The sequence below is a fragment of the Polypterus senegalus genome, chromosome 3 (genome assembly GCF_016835505.1).
Source record: "Polypterus senegalus isolate Bchr_013 chromosome 3, ASM1683550v1, whole genome shotgun sequence".
Classification (NCBI taxonomy): Eukaryota; Metazoa; Chordata; class Cladistia; order Polypteriformes; family Polypteridae; genus Polypterus; species Polypterus senegalus.
The window spans coordinates 237,502,189-237,519,415 of NC_053156.1; the positions used below are offsets into that span (position 1 = coordinate 237,502,189).

The 17,227-nt window shown below is 35.5% G+C and overlaps 1 protein-coding gene across 2 annotated transcripts in view; it reads left to right on the forward strand.

The window, feature by feature from the left end:
* The window catches only part of cnsta (consortin, connexin sorting protein a), a 132,037-nt gene that overhangs the window by 106,647 nt on the left and 8,163 nt on the right, over window positions 1–17,227 (forward strand). For both annotated transcript variants that reach the window (XM_039748804.1, XM_039748805.1), the window contains one exon: window positions 13,832–13,970. In XM_039748804.1, the coding sequence (XP_039604738.1) occupies window positions 13,832–13,970 (139 nt within the window). The remainder of the gene's footprint in view (window positions 1–13,831; window positions 13,971–17,227) is intronic.

The following is a 17,227-nucleotide window of genomic DNA, read 5'->3' on the forward strand; positions in this document are numbered from 1 at the left end:
ATTTGTAGTTTAATTAGCAATGTGTTTTCTCTGTCTTTTATCTATATGTTTTAATTTGCTGTTCAAAATGTCTGTAACATCTCTTAATACATTTGTATCTTAAAGGTATCCAAAACCAAGGAGAAATAGGCTAACCACACTCTCATACATTGCAACCCATGACACAACATGACATTATGGTATGCTGTTTTACTTGATTATGTAACTGAGCTCACCAGGTAATTATTACCACTTGGCCAGTTGCCTCCAAGTCCTTTACCTCCTTCCTTCACCTTTTCTACAAACAAAGGTCACACTTGCCCCCTGCAAATCACCCATCACCCCACTACATTGTGTTTAATTTTGTTTAATATTATTTATTTTTACAGTTGTGTATTTATTGTATTTATGTATTTCTGTAAGCATAGAATAAAATTTCTCCATTTTTTTTAGCTCTATTGTCTTGTACCCTGAAGTTTTTAATCATAAATAGGATTTTCTTTATAAAAAAATTAAAATCCCAATTTTTGTTTAAAATCAATAATTCTATGCAGTTTCCCTATTATTAGGCAACATCATTACATTTATTTAAAAAAATGTGAATGTATGCTTTCATTGTGTTGTTGGTATTAAATATATTTTCTTATGGCTTCCTTGATAGGACCAAGTACCACTAGATTAAGACTGCAGGTGGGATGTGCCATTGTTATCTTTGCATTTTCTGTAGCATATATGCTCTTTGACAATAAAGACATCTAATCTAATGTGCCTGATATAATTGGAAAGATTTGTATTTTAAGAAACAGAAATGTCTACTTGATAGGCCAGCACTTGCAATTGAGGAGCATATTCATAAACAATTGTAGGTAACTGGGTGCCACGAGATAAGTGAAACCCTTATAGCTGTAGGGACTGGGATAGAAGAAGCTCATTTAGGAACACCATATTGAGAAGTGTAATATATGGCACTGACAAGAAACCACTTACATTCCCCAAGCCACTAGAAAGCAGCAAGCAACCCCGGAAAGAAAACAATGAATGAAGAGTAGAAATCTTCACTCTTTCTGTGATACACGCTATTGATTATGTTTCTGATTGACTTTTTTGTTTTTGTAATATGTTTGATTGTCCATTTGTATTGCTTATTTTGCAGTGGAAATCACAGTAATAAACACAATTTAATTTAAAAAAGAAAATAATCTCTTTTGTGGCAGTGGGCAGAAAACACATAATCAGCCCATATAAAGAAGTGAAAGAAGTGTATTTACAGAAGGGACATTGCTTAAAATGGTTAATATAAATGATTGATTGATAGAAAATAATTAATAACTTAAATAGGATATGCAAAAGTACTTAATCATTCACTTTAATGGTAATGAGTAAGTACTTCTTTTTGCTATAAATGCACAATACAGTTTGAATTTTTCAAAGTTTAAGTTGTAGTAAAGTAAGGTGACTCATAAAGACAGGAAGTGTGAAGTTTGGGTTCATGTCTCAATTTCATTGTAGATGTTTCATTCAAGATATTATCTTACCTCAAAAAGCTACTGTAGCCACTCCAAACTAGACATAATTGATCATACGGTCTTTAAAACTGTGCAGGAATTTCACATGCCAAAATACACTTAGAACTATTGTGGCCACTGCAAAAGTAAATGAAAATTAACAGAGAGTACTGCAACACTTTTAAATAAGGAAAAAGTTAGATTGTCAGGGTCTCAGTTGTTGTTTGTAACAAATGAGAAGGTCTGGATTATGTTATTACAGAGCTTTATAATTAACTGTTTTGAATTAAGTACTCATTGCTATGTCCTTTGATGTGCCTCCTCTCCATCAAGTTAATGTTCAAATCTATTATTGTGTGTACACAGTACAGTGAAATTTTTAGTTGCATGTCCCTCACAGACTAGTGACACTAGTTCAATACCATCAACAGACAGTAAATACAACATGACACATTAAAGGCAGTACCACGTGAAATACAGGAAGTTGTCAGTGTGAATGGTTTTTCAGTTGTTATTGTCCATACATTTAGCACAAGGGTAAAATTAATGTTTAAGAATGTGCAAAGATAACTTGTGACTTTTTTTGGAAAATCCTATGCAGACATTGTCTAAAGTGGGGTTTAAATCCATCTCTCTTGAAGCAGTTTTCCCTCAAAGGAAAAAAGGAGAAAATATGTGCCATGGCCGAGGTTGTTTTGTCACGGATTATGTGCTGTGATGATGTTACGGCTGTGTTTCAAAAAAGCCGAAGAGCAAGGTATATATAAGTTATTAAGAGAACCTTTACCCCATTATCTGAGGCTTTGCAGATTGACCTTTGGAATTTAGGAGTGTATCTTTAAGAGTAGGGTGTATTAGGGAAGGCAGGGAAGCCTTTTTTAATGAAGTCTAGTAGTTTAGTGTCATTTAATTTGCTTCTGTACAATACTAAATACAAGTGGCATCAAAAGTAAATGAGTGGCAGGAGGCATATATTAAATTAGATTAGATTATATGTGTGTACTTGTGGTAATTTAATGTCCTTTTTCAGATATGACTAAATTAGAAGAAGATGCTTTCTTTATAATACTACAGAGCTGCTACTCAATATTTTGTATATTTCAATTGATGCAACTTTTATTTGGTCTTTTATATAAATTATGCTTTTAAATGTCTACACCCTGGGCTTCAAGTTATACAAAAATTTGAATCGTTTGTGTGACACAGTGGAATGGGCATAACGTAAAATCAGAAGTTGTTTTCAGGGCGGGCGATTTCCCTTTACAAACACAGGTGATCAAAATCGGCATCAAAAGTCTCGATTGGTGCATCTCTATTCTTTTTTTTTTTTTGTTCATTATAACTCACTTTGTTTTTTACCTTATTATTTACTTCTAAATAGTTCCTTCTAAAAATGTTTGTTAAAATAATGAATGTATCAGCACAAATAACATTCTATTGTACATCAGTTCCAGTTACACAGTTGTACCAGTTTGTTCATCACCTACTCCTGTTTTTATGATACGTATTTGTATAGAGGTATTCAAGTAAAATCTTAAAAACTAAGCTCAGAACGAGTAGTAGAGGTTAGAAAGCTTAGAAGGAGTTTAGTATATCCAAACTTATCCAAACCATTTAGAAAGTGAAGTAGACATGCAAAGAAAAAATAGTGAAGTTTTAAAAGGCCATGTTGAAAGTGGAGAAGACAGGCCCAGAGGCTGATGTGGAGGTTCTCCATCCAGAGAAAGAGAAATAGAGGGAGGGAGGGCTACAAAAAGCTATGAGCTGAGGTTGCTGTCTTGAAAGCAGCTGTAGATGTTACTGATACAAGGTAGCTTCCTGGAGTTACTGAAGACACACCTGATTTTCTTTGAAATCAAAGCTGCCGCTGATCTTAAACCACCCTTCTTAGTTGAAAGCCACCAGCCTCACACAACCTATGTCCCCACATGATATACTAGACCTACGCATAGCTTAAGAAAAACAAATCACTTCGTTTAAATGCTATCCTAGATGATAATAATTACTCTATGTAAAACACTTGCATTCTTGATCAGAGACTGTGGAAACAACACCCCCTCAACCCCCCACAGTCATCCGTATATTCCACAGTAGATGACTGATAGTTATCTATTTGGGAAATGCATTAGCTTTATTCCCATAACTCCTATATTAAAGTTTCCTTTCACTCTTCGGGTAAATAGATCTCACAGCAAAATAAGAACTTGGTCATTCTTCTGCCTCTTATTTTTCTGCATTTTTTTATTCAAACCAAAACTAGGATGAAAAAAGGTCAGTGTGTTTTGAATGTTTTTCTGCTCAGTGCCACCAAGAGGAGAAATAATTTAAACTAAAATAAGAATTAAGTAAGAATTTCAGTTAAAATAAGCAGTACACAAGTAAATAACAATATTTACTGGAATGAACCCAAGGAAACACGATGCAAAACAATTTATTGAAAAAAAAGATGTTCCCTCTCAAAAACTGTTTACGGTTCAGAGATTAGCCCCTGGAGGGGACAAAAAACCTTTTCCTGGGAAAATTCTATATGCTTTTGCTTTTACTCTTCCACTACACAAGGGCAATCATCCAATCTCCTGAGTATGAGAGCCCTAAACATTAGGGGCAAGAATGTAACGGGACCCTATGATGCAATATTATCCTGATACTTAGGTCACAAAATGATAATATTGCAATTTTTAAAAAATCTTTAGCATTATATTAAGTATAGCAGGTTGACTCTTAATATATTGTAATTCATTCCGATTTTCATTCCTTTGAAGTTAAATTTGTAATCCTATCCTTATAGGAAAAATGTCAAGGTTTCTTGTTTATTCATTTTCCTTTTGCATATGTTTTTGAGTTCTTAATTCAGCATAAATCAGCCATCAAGCACTCTGTCAGGTAGAGTTAAAGGGAAAGTAATAGTTGCCAGTGTACTTGATTTTAATATGACCAAATTATGACCAGAACTATTTCTTCTCTGTAACCCAAACACAACATATATTAAATATATGCTGTATATCTAAAAGTATTTATTTATATGCATGAAAAATGTTGATGTATTTATAAATATCTATTCTGAAAATTTGCAATAGTACCAATACTCTTTTTCCATAGTATCAATCCTATTCATATCAGATTCCTTACTCTTTTTATAGCAAGGGACAAGACCCACTGATAACCTTACACACACACACACACACACACACACACCCACCAATTTTGCAGCCCTGCCTTCTCTCAGTCAATGTGTTGTTGTTCAAAGTTAGCATTGAAAACAAATGTGTCTTTTAGAATTCAGTGCCTCTTTTGATTTAGTGCAGGCATTAAGGCTTGATTCGTTGTTTGCTCCTGCAGTCTGCATTCTTAGTTTAAAAAAACTAAAAAATATAACTTTAATAAATTGGGATGCAATTGAAAAATATTCAGAGTAAGCTTTCAATATATAGTAATCTATTAAAAAACACTTCACTTTGCTGTGATTCCTAGCTTTATTCAATTATTTTTATCTTTTTATGCAGCTTTGTTTGTTTACTGTGTTTTACTAAATAGAAAATAAATCAGAAGCAGCAAGAAAGTGCCTTTGGGATTTAATACAGTATTATTCATTTGTAAGGGAATTCTCCTATACAGTTCTTTTTTCTATTGCATGTCCATACAATTCTAAATTATCTTGAGACATTGATCGGTATTTATCTCTGATGTGCTTCATACAACAGCTGCTACCAAATAAAGCCATGCCAGACAGCAGTGTTAATACCTGTGCTGTTTTCTAGTTAGTAATTGTTTATGGATGTAGATAAATATACATAATTGAATTAAAAAAAAAAGAAAGACAGTATTTTCCAGCTAGAACTCTACATTGCTTGAGCACTAGTAAGTGAATTTTTCCCACTGCAAGTAGTGCAGTATGACCTTGTGGTAAATGTAGCATATTTAGAAATGCCACTTGGGAAAAGCTGCATTTCTGGATATCTTGCGTATCATTGATTTTGTTACAGAAGATATCATATCTTATTTTTATGGAGGAGGGTTGTTTTCATAATTAGGTATGCTTTATGGTGTGTAGAGAGGTTATAATTATAGCCTAATTAAAAATCTTTATTTTTGTCAACAAATGTGACAATATGTATATATTCAAGATGACTGTTTTTGATTATATACATACTAGCAAAATACCCGTGCTTTGGAGTGGAGAAGTAGTGTGTTAAAGAAGTAATGAAAAAGAAAAGGAAACATTTTAAAAATAACGTAATATGATTGACAATGTAATTGTTTTGTCACTGTTATGAGTGTTGCTGTCATATATATATATATATATATAGACACACACACACATATAAACATATACATATATATACATATATATATACACACACATACATCCACATATATATACATATATACACACATACATATACACACATACATACATACATGCATATATATATACCCACATACATACATATACGCATATATATATATACAGTATATATATATACACACACAGTGTTGCAGTCATCAAGGATTTGATTGTGTTAAAGTTATATTCCGTGTTTGTCAACCATGGTAAAGATAACAGGTTCCATTCATCGAAGTGTTCACTACCCAAATTGATACTCGTGAATCTAAGCTGTTTAACAGGCATTCCTGGTATTAAGTTGTGGATTTGCCTGTGAATATTTAGCAGTAGCGTGTCTATGAACTTAATTTAACCTTTCCCAGTTCTGCAAAGTCAGTTCACGTGAGCCGCTCGGAGTACATGCATCGAAGCTTCTCAGCTGTGCTTGTGCTAAGAAAAGGAAACATTTTAAAAATAACGTAACATGATTGTCAATGTAATAGTTTTGTCACTGTTATGAGTATTGCTGTCAGCAAGGATTTGTTTATCATTATTTCTTTCAATCAGGTTCGTATTTGGAGGATGTGTTGTGTTCAAGTTATATTCCATGTTTGTCAACCGTTGTAAAGATAACAGGTTTCATTCATCAAAGTGTTCACTACCCAAATCGGTACTTGTGAATATAAGATGTTTAACGGGCATTCCCGGTATTAAGTTGTGGATTTGTTTGCGAATATTTAGTGGTAGCGTTTCTAAGAACTTAATTTAACCTTTCCCAGTCCTGCAAAGTCAGTTCACGTGAGCCACTCGGAGTACATGCATCAAAGCCTCTCAGCTGTGCTTGTGATATCTCATGCGATCTCGCAATGTCCACGGCTTTATTTAGTGTTAGCTCAGACCTGGCATACCAGCAATTTAAACTCCGTTACAGCAATTTTAACTATGTTACAAAGTGATCAAAAGTCTCCTTTAAACCCTGCGCCTTCTCATTAAACTTGTATCTCGCGAATATCGTATTCGTCGTGGGCATGACAAACGCCAGTGGCAGCCTGTCTATGAACTTAATTTAAACTTTAGGTTTACACTGTGCTTTGTTTTCCGAAGTAGCTACACTCATGAATATGCTTGTATGCGTCACTTGCTTCATATTCTTTTGCTGCCTTTTCAATTGTGTAATCCGTTTTTTGAACAGGTTTCATTCATCGAAGTGATCACTCGCACTGCGTTCACAGTCAGTTCACGTGAGCCGCTCTCTTGTGATCTTGCGATGTCCACGGCTTTATTTAATGTTAGCTAAGACCTGGCACTTAAAGGTTTCTCGCTACAGCAATTTTAACTCCGTTACAAAGTGATTCAAAGTCTTGTTTATACCTTGTGTCTTCTCATTAAACTTGTATCTCACGAATATCGTATTCGTCGTTGGCATGACAAACGCCAGCGGCAGCCTGTCTATAAACTTAATTTAAACTTATGGTTTACACCGTGCTTTGTTTCTGCAGTAGCTGCACTTATGAATATGCTTGTATGCGTCACTCGCTTCATATTCTTTTGCTGCCTTCTCAGTTGTGTAATGTGTTTTTTGTTCAGCTCTCTTTGGAGCTGTTGCTTTTTGTCTGCGTACTGCGTTCATAGTCAGTTCACGTGAGCCATTTGGTGGCAGAGTGTTTCTATTGGATTGTCGCTGATGGATGGCCTTATATGGGCAGGCACTCAATTATGTGGGAGGCGTGACGATGAGGGACGCAACTCCGCCTCACACAGCGACCGAGCTGCAGGCCATGGCCAGTATATATGTACATGAGTAGGTTCCAGTTATGACCGTTACGCGTAGAATTTCGAAATGAAACCTGCCTAACTTTTTAAAGTAAGCTGTAAGGAATGAGCCTGCCAAATTTCAGTTTTCTACCTACACGGGAAGTTGGAGAATTAGTGATGAGTTGGTGAGTGAGAGAGTCAGTCAGTCAGTGAGGGCTTTGCCTTTTATTAGTATAGATTCTTTGATAATGAACACATAACTGTTTTCGGTACAAGTCAAAAAACATGGAAATATTATTATACATAAGAGCTGAAAATAATTTTTTATTAATATCAGTTTAGTGTAGTTACATCTTAGTACAAGGCAAAATATTTGTTGGTAATTCTGCTGATTAAAAACATTAAATAAAAAAATAATGAAAAAACATATACACATTACTAAACTAAAAATGTAAATAAATTTATTAACAAATATCAAATAGTGTGAAATTAAAATAAAAAAATAACAGATATAACTGTACATGTATACGCAAAAAGACTTTTTCACTTTGGGGATTAATACAGTGTACCAAATACCACAAAATATCGAATGTATCAGGCAGAGTAAATGCAAAATGCAGAGTAGCAATGTGGCATTAAATGTAATTACATTTTGGAATGAACTTTAATGCAAATTGATTGGTAGTGCTGGTGCTAACATAATGGACTCTTCAGCATAGTTTGAATACTGTAGATGAGCATAGGTGAGTTAACAGTTCAGTGGCTCTTAGGAAAAAACTGTTGAAAACTGAAATGAGTCTGCATTTTATGACTCCAGTATTGTTTGCTCTTTGTTGCAGGGGGTGTGTGGGTTTTACAAAAATGGCTATCTTCAAGCGTAACTTGTAAATGTCCTCAATGGATAAGATTATGTTCCATTGATGAACTCTGCCAAGAAATAGAACATAAATTATTAATGATTAACAGAATTGCAGGCATGTGTTTGTCGCCCTGGTTCATCTGACATTTGCTCCAACTCTGAGTGTAGATGTACCTCTCTTAGTGACTTAATCTAATAAGATACACAACCTGACAAACAAATTATTGTTACTTTTGTATGTCAATCCCTGTTAAATCAACAGATTTTGGAAAATGTTCCTGACTGACCATCTCTGATTTGCTTCAGTCTTGCTGAAATGAATGTCATTGTACCCAATAACCAGTGTGCAACATTTTCTGCTTGTATGTTTAGTAGTTTCTGAGATGTGTGACCCCATGTTTTACCGTAAAAGTGAGTGCTACTAAAAAAATAACAATGCTGCATATGTCATAATTATTGAACATACTAGGCATATGAAATTTTCAGGGATTGTTGCTTTGTACTAGATGTATTTATCGTCTAAGATAATTGTTCCACAGTCATGTTATTTGTCAAATAATTTTTTTTCATGCTCTAGAGCAACTTTGTACATCTATATCTCCACACTAGACCACACCAGGTCTTTTAGATTTTGATAGGTATAGAGAACAATCCCTGAAACTTTCATGCATCTAGCATCGACTGTTGAAATGTTTGTGTTGATTAATTCATTATGTATTTTGAGATTGTGACTGTTAATACACATTTTAGTCATTGAGGTTATTAAACATTTGAAAATATTACAGTCTTTGTTGTGAGGTCTGATTATTTTTTTATAGTTTTCAAATACAGTATACTGTACAGTAGCTTACTCCTTAGCTAGTTTAGAAATATCCTTCTGGCAAGGCTACAGAGAATGAAGCTGTGTATGGACTATGAGTGATGTCTGATGATATCTTTATGTATAAAGAGTCTTCAAAAATTCAAGTTCAAATATTAATTAAGTAAATGAAAATAATATGCAAATGGCAACATTAATTCCAGCAAACTATAATTTGATACATATAGTTTAAATGTAATTTAGGAAATGTACCACAAAGAATTTACATGCCTTCATATTTGAAAACCACCTTTGTAAATGAGGAGTATGCCCAGAAAAGATGAAAACTGGACAGCTGAGTCCTTCTTCAGTTAGATGATAAATTTTGTTCATGGTGCTGTGACACTAGCATGACTAAATATATAGTATATTGAGCAGAGTTTCTTGAAATAGCTATGCAGTACAATGACAAATGCATTATGTATTATTTTAGATATGTTTTTATCTAGATTATTCAAAGGTGAAGCATTTCTTTACCACTTTTTTATAGATCAGTCTGGAATTTGAAAGGTGATTCAGAAAAACTGCATAAAAGAGAAGCTGTTTATTGGCATTTATGAAAATACTACTAACATATTGAAGGAGTTTACATGGGGGATTTCCACAAAAGCTGTGTGGATCACTTGCTTTATTTTCCACTTCATGCATTTATGAGTCAGAGAGACATAATGTTACTTTGTAGTATTGTGCATATTTATATTGGAATAAATAAAATATGCTACTAGAGGTCACATCAGTAATTAAAGGTAGTATTGTGATCGGTATCTTTGTAAAGTTCAGTTGTAAAGGTCAGAGGAGTAATATTCAGATTATTAATGTAGTTCAGATTGTAATATCTAGTAAAGATGTGACCCTGAGCAAGTATAAAGCAGAGAAAAAATCCTGGTAATGAAAGTAACATTTAACCACATAAAAAAGCATTTGCAATTCCGCTAGTGTCTGTGGCATGTGCTGTTTATAATGCTTATAACAGGGTTAACTTCTCATTGTTTATTGTAGGTTGAAATTTTACTTTTGTGAATTGTTTTATCTTAATAGAGCTTACTGATTTTCAAAACTCTGGTTTTCATCTATTCTCTTGAAGGAGAGGGGGAGAGAGATGTGGAGAATGAGAGAGACAGAGAGAAAGTGAGAGAACAGCCCCCACAAGTTCCAAAACCTATGTTCATTTAATTGCTTCTCAACAAAAGAGAGTGTGTGTGTGTGTGTGTTTTGAATTCAGATATTTTTGTTTGATATGTTCTTGATGTTATTGCAGTGAAAAATTCCAGAAAATGAATTTTCTGTTTACAGTATATTAATTCCAGCATACAGACCGCTCGTCAGATGCACCAAACCAGTTCTGAAGCAGGTAAGAACCTGGCCAGCAGAAGCCATCTCTGCCCTTCAGGACTGTTTTGAGTGCACTGACTGGGAGATGTTTAGAGAGGCTGCAACCAATAGCGACTGTATCAACTTGAAGGAGTACACGTCATCAGTGACCAGCTACATCTATAAGTGCATTGATGACGTTACTGCCTCCAAGTACATCACTGCACTCCCCAACCAGAAACCGTGGATTACAAAGGAAGTGCGTGTGTCCCAGGACCCGGGACTCTGCCTTCAAGGAAGGTGACAAAATCACCCTGAGAACAGTGAGGGCCAAACTATCCTGCGCCATCAGAGCAGCAAAGCGCACACACGCCCAGAGAATCCAGGGACTTTTTCTATGTGACAAAGACGCACAGAGCATGTGGAAAGGCATCCTGGTTATCACTAATTACAGGACAACACCATCCACCTGTGATAGTGATGCCTCCCTTCCAGATGTGCTGAATAACTTCTATGCATGGTTTGAAGTACAGAACAACGTGGTGATGAGGAAGACCGCCTCTCCTCCTAGTGTCCAAATATTAAATCTGACTGTGGCCGATGTGAAAAAATACTCTACGAAGAGTCAACCCATGGAAGGCTGCAGGACCAGACAATATTCCTGGCAGAGTACTAAGGGAATTTGCAGACCACGCTGGCAGACATTTGACATCTTCAACATCTCCCTGAGCACCGCCATTGTCCCAACCTGCTTCAAAACCATCACCATAGTTCCCATGCCAAAAAAATGTCACAAGTATCCAACCTCAATGACTTCCGTCCCATTGCACTCACTCCCATTATCATGAAGTGCTTTGAGAAGCTTTTCATGAGGCACATCAAAACCCTGCTGCCCCCCTCACTGAACCCCCTGCAATCTGCTTATCACCGGAACCATTCAACAGATGATGCAATAGCCACCACTCTCCATGTGGCTCTCGCTCATTTGGACAATAAGGACACATATGTTCAAATGCTGTTTATTGACTTCAGCTCAGCATTCAACACAATCATTCCTCAGCAGCTGACAGAAAAGCTGAGCCTGCTGGGACCGAACACTTACCTCTGTAACTGGATTCTGAGACCTCAGTCAGGCAGAATTGGAAACAACATCTCCAGAACCACCACACTGAGCACTGGAGTCCCTCAAGGCTGTTTGCTCAGTCCATTATTGTTCACACTGCTGACTCAAGACAGTGCAGCAACACACAGCTCTAATCACATCATAAAATTTGCTGATGACACGACTGTAGTGGGTCTCATCAGCAACAACAATGAGTCAGCATACAGAGAGGAGCTGTAGCGGTTAATGGACTGTTGCAAAGCCAATAACCTGTCTCTGAATGTAGACAAAGCAAAGGAGATGAATATTTCTTTAGAAAAACTAAGAGTGACCATCTGCCACTGAACATTGACGGCTCAACTGTGGAGGTTGTCAATAGTACCAAATTCCTGAGTGTCCACCTGGCAGAGAACCTCACCTGGTCCCACAACACCAGCTCTTTAGCCAAGAAAGCCCAGCAGCAGCTCTACTTCCTGCGTAGGCTGAAAAAAGCCCATCTTCTACCAGCTATTCTAACAACATTATACAGAGGAACCATAGAGAGCATCCTGAGGAACTGCATCACTGTCTAGTTTGGAAATTGCACGGTCAGGGATCATAAAGCCCTACAGCAGATAGTGAAGACAGCTGAGAAGATCATCTGTGCCTCTCTTCCTTTCATCATGGACATTTACACCAAACGCTGCATCCACAAAGCCAACAGCATTGTGAATGACCCAACACATCCAGCACACTCACTGTTTACACTTGTGCCATTGGGAACAAGGTACCAAAGCATTCAGGCCCTTACCACCAGAATGTGTAAGAGTTTTTTTCTCACAAGCAGTCAGATTTCTGAACACTCATGGACCGATCTGATATCTGATATATGTGTTCTGCTCAGCAATGTTGCACATGGTTGCTCATGTTTACACATTTGTCTCACATGCACCTTGTTATATATGCACCTTGTTATATATGTCTTTGTTATGTGTCATGGATTCTTCGTTGTCCTGTGTTCTATGTAGCACCATGGTCCTGGAAGAATGTTGTTTTGTTTCATTGTATGCTGCACTACTGTATATGGATGAAATGACAATAAATACTCTTGAATCTTGAATAAGTTTTTTTTTTCATTCTGTCACACTGTTTTCATATTTTATGTGGCATAGTACTGTCATTGCTGAAAAGCTGAGCAAGTGCTGAACTACGGTCCAATATTTATATCCTAACAACTTGCTTTGCATTACACCTTACTTAAGTTTTTTTTCTTTATTGACTAAGTATGAAATTTCCTCAAAGAAACTGGATCAGAGAGAGAGAGAGAGAGAGAGGGGACTAGAGTAAGCAGAATGTCAGTAGACCCAAGCACGTAAACTGAGCATTATCTGCTTGGTTAGTTATCTCTGTAGATGAAAGCAACCAGCAACCTTGCAGTCTTTCATGCATCTCTTCTCCATATTTTAATCAGGTATCGTTCTGGACACTGCTGATACTCTCTTAAACTAAATATGTGGGAAAAAGGCATTGCTGTTATTCATTTGTTTTTTAAGGACATTTAAGATGTTTATTTGTTTTAGGTAAAAAAGAATATGTTGTTAAATGTTTAAGTTGTATATACAGATTGTAAATATTTAGCAACATTTGAGTATAGGTGTAGCAATATTTTATTTTTGTATATGTGATTGTATAATAGTTTTATATAAATATTGTATTGTGTTTATCTTGGTATGTCTGGATAAGTGCATCTTTAAATAGATTGACATTTATCTTTAAATGTATCAAATCATAACACTGGATTAAAAATAAGAGAAAGCTTTTGAAGGTTAAAATTGTAGGAGCTGTTGGTGTTAGAATTTGATTAGAAAGAATGCTGAATCACAATCTCCAAAGAATTAATAGTTTATTCATATAATCCCTCTTAACAGCCAGTGTTTGAAAAATTCCCATTTTTTTTGGTGTACCAGTTTTGAAACTAGACAATTCTATGTTCATTCTAATACTTAATTCTTATAATAATTATAATACTGGGCATTCAGTTTGTCAGCATAATGATTTTTATTATTCAGTTTTCAAAATTATTTATTTATTATTTTTTTTTTTAATTTTATTTATAATGGAAAAGAAATCTTTAAATGTGATTGTTTTGTTTTTATAGATAACACCAGCGGAGGGACTTGTGTCCATTCTAAAGAGACGGGGTTCTCTTGATGGGACAGAAGTCCTTCCCGTGACGGTTAAACGAGAGACGAAGAGAAGGGTGAGGTTCCAGGAGCCAGAAGACGCTCTTGACCAAGGTAGGCAGGAGCAAAAACACAACTATAAATAACTTTAGTTTAAGTGTGTAAAGGGAAAATGTGGTAAATGCCTGACAGTTACTATGAAAGAATATAAATTATTGGCATTTTAAACTTGGAGAAAAAGATAACCTAATAACTTCTTTCTCTTGCAAATTTGAATCGAGTTCACAGAACAAAACTTTAACTCCACACTTACATGTTTTTTTTTATTAGTTTTTGTACTGTTCTAATTTACTTTTCTATTGATCAGAAAAGTGTAATTATTTTTATTCATTCATTATGTGGTGTTTCTTTATCTTTGTCGATTAGCTAACTAATGCTGTATAGGCATAACACTGCATGCAGCTGCCTATTCCCAGCAAAGATATTGAGAATCATTTTAGTTTCTATACGTCCATGCTGCTATTACACACTGAACAGGAAACTATACAAAAGCTAGTGCTTATTGACTACATAAACAGAATCAGTTTGTTACTGTATTTGCAACATATGCTTGACAAAACTCTTTTGGTAACATACATTATTTTTACTTCAGGAACTGTGAAAGAATTTAATTTTTCCTACTCAACTGTATTCCCATCCTTTTGTCTACTGAATAACTCCATTACAGAAAAAGAAATGCTCTCAAGATGTGAAAAGGGCATCAATGTGCTAAATCTAAAAAACAGATTGGAGTGGCCATCAAGAAAAGCAATATTTCTTTTACATTGAATCTTGAACTTTTTTTGCTAAACAATCCAAAGTCGCAATTGTCACAATTTAAAATTCACATTTTAAAGTTTTGAAGTGTGGATAATGTACATTGCTATTTGTGTAATGGATAAACTATGCATTGACCAAAAATTGTTTTACAGTCAAAAATGGCATAAATATCATTACAAAGACCATGAAAAACATTGAAGAATAATTTTAAAACTCACCCACTTTATATAAATCCTTTATAAGGATTACCAGGATTTTCAGAAACTAGTCACTCATAATTCAGTTGTGTAACTATATTTGATATGAATTAGCCAAAAATGCTGAATGCATTTTAAAATGAGTGATTTTATTGCACTTCATTGAATTAGCACTTGCATAATGGGTTCCTCCAGCATTCAAGTTGACAGTGGGGTCCGTGAAGATTTTTACAGAACATAGGCTTTGTAATCTAAGTTCACGATTGGTAGTAAAAGGAAATGTGTAGTCAGCAGATAATTAATTTTAGCAGTTCATAAGTCTTCAAGGCATTTTGCACTTCCTACATTTCTTTCTTTCTTTCTTTCTTTCTTTCTTATACTTGCAGTTTCTGGTCAATTATTTGAAAAACTGGAAAATATATTCTCAAAGCATGTAAATTATTTAAGATACATATAGAAATAGCTTTGTGAGTTATTTTGATGGAGACCTTTTGTACTTAAGGAATATAGAGTACTATATGCTCACAGATTGTACAAATTGCATTGTACATAAATTCCTTAGGTATCACTATTAGCCACTGGTAATACAGTTATTATATCAGGTCTATGTAGGACATAGATAACAAGTTCTGTTTGTCTGGCTAACTGTCTATAATGATTTGGTTTCCTTTGCATCTGCCAGAAGGTATGTAGGACATCAGATAATAGGAGATGAAAGGATGCAACATATAACTCCAGAACACAATAAATCCAAAGAATGTAATGTCATTGTACTCTAAAAAATGTTCTGAGTTGCATCAAAATCCTCCCCACACACCCCTGAGATGTTTACAGATAGAAACACAGTTCAGCAGGTTTAAATGACCCCCTTCCCAACCCCTACAATTTAGAAAAACAACTTTAACACCATTCTTCCTTAGCTGAAGGTACTGGGCTCTTTGCCTTCTATCTGAGGGCTATAGTTTACATGTCTTCAAAGGGTGCCTGCCTGTGCAGGTAAAATAAGCTATTTTGCAAGCATGTTGCCATAGGTGTGAGCCTCACATTCACAGAAGATCTAGCTAAATAATTCAAGATAAACTGTTTTGTCAATGACTTTTATAACTGTAGAAGGGTTTTAAAAAGAGGAGCAGTACAGTATATACTGTAGATAGAATTTTATTTGTCCCCTGGGGGAAATTTGCTTTTTACAGAAACTTTAAATAAGTAAATATGTACACACACAATTACACATACTATGGTCTGAACACACACCAGAATGACTAAAAATAAAGAAAACGTCTGACTTGCCTGTGAAAGTCACAATGAGGCATTAGGCCAGGAGTATTGCTGTTGGTATAAAGGATCCCCAGCAGTGTTTTTGGCACATTTCTGCTAAATGATTCATTGGGTAAAAGTCCTCTGTGTTACTGTGTCATAGAGAGGATAGGATGTGTGGCATTGTTCATAATGGCACTCCTTTGCTACTACTTCCAGGAAGTACAGACTGCATCCCATAACTGAGCTTTCCCTTTTAATTAGCTTTTTGATTTGAAAGACCTCTCTTGAGCTGATTATACCAGCCCAGTACACCATAGTTTAGAAAATTACACTGGTCTTCACAGAGTTCCAGAATATGTGAAGGATGTCACTTCAAGAACACAGTCTCCTAAGGAAAACGTCCTTTTTTATATAATTCATCTGACCAGACATAAAGGTTCTTTGGTTCGGTGAAAGTCAATAACCAGTTACTTTGTTTTGCAGATGTTAAAATGCAGACAATTCACTTTGCACCAAGAAAAAAAGTTCTCTACCTGATTCATATACTCTATCTCATCCCCTTTATCAATGTACAGGGTGGGCCATTTATATGGATACACCTTAATAAAATGGGAATGGTTGGTGATATTAACTTCCTGTTTGTGGCACATTAGTATATGTGAGGGGGAAAACTTTTCAAGATGGGTGGTGACCATGGTGGCCATTTTGAAGTCGGCCATTTTGGATCCAACTTTTGTTTTTTCAATAGGAAGAGGGTCATGTGACACATTAAACTTATTGGGAATTTTACAAGAAAAACAATGATGTGCTTGGTTTTAACGTAACTTTATTCTTTCAAGAGTTATTTACAAGTTTCTCTTTGTTTACACCCATTGACATGTCGCAGAGGTTAACACGTGAGGAGCGGATAGAAATTGTGTTGATGTCTGGTGAACGCAGTAACCGGGTCATTGCAGCAGATTTCAATGCAAGACACCCTACGAGACCACCCATCTCCCATGCTACAGTTAGCAAACTGCTTGCTAAGTTTTGTGAAACTGGTTCAGTGTTGGATTTGCCAAAATGTGGACGCATGAAAACTGTCACTAATGAAGA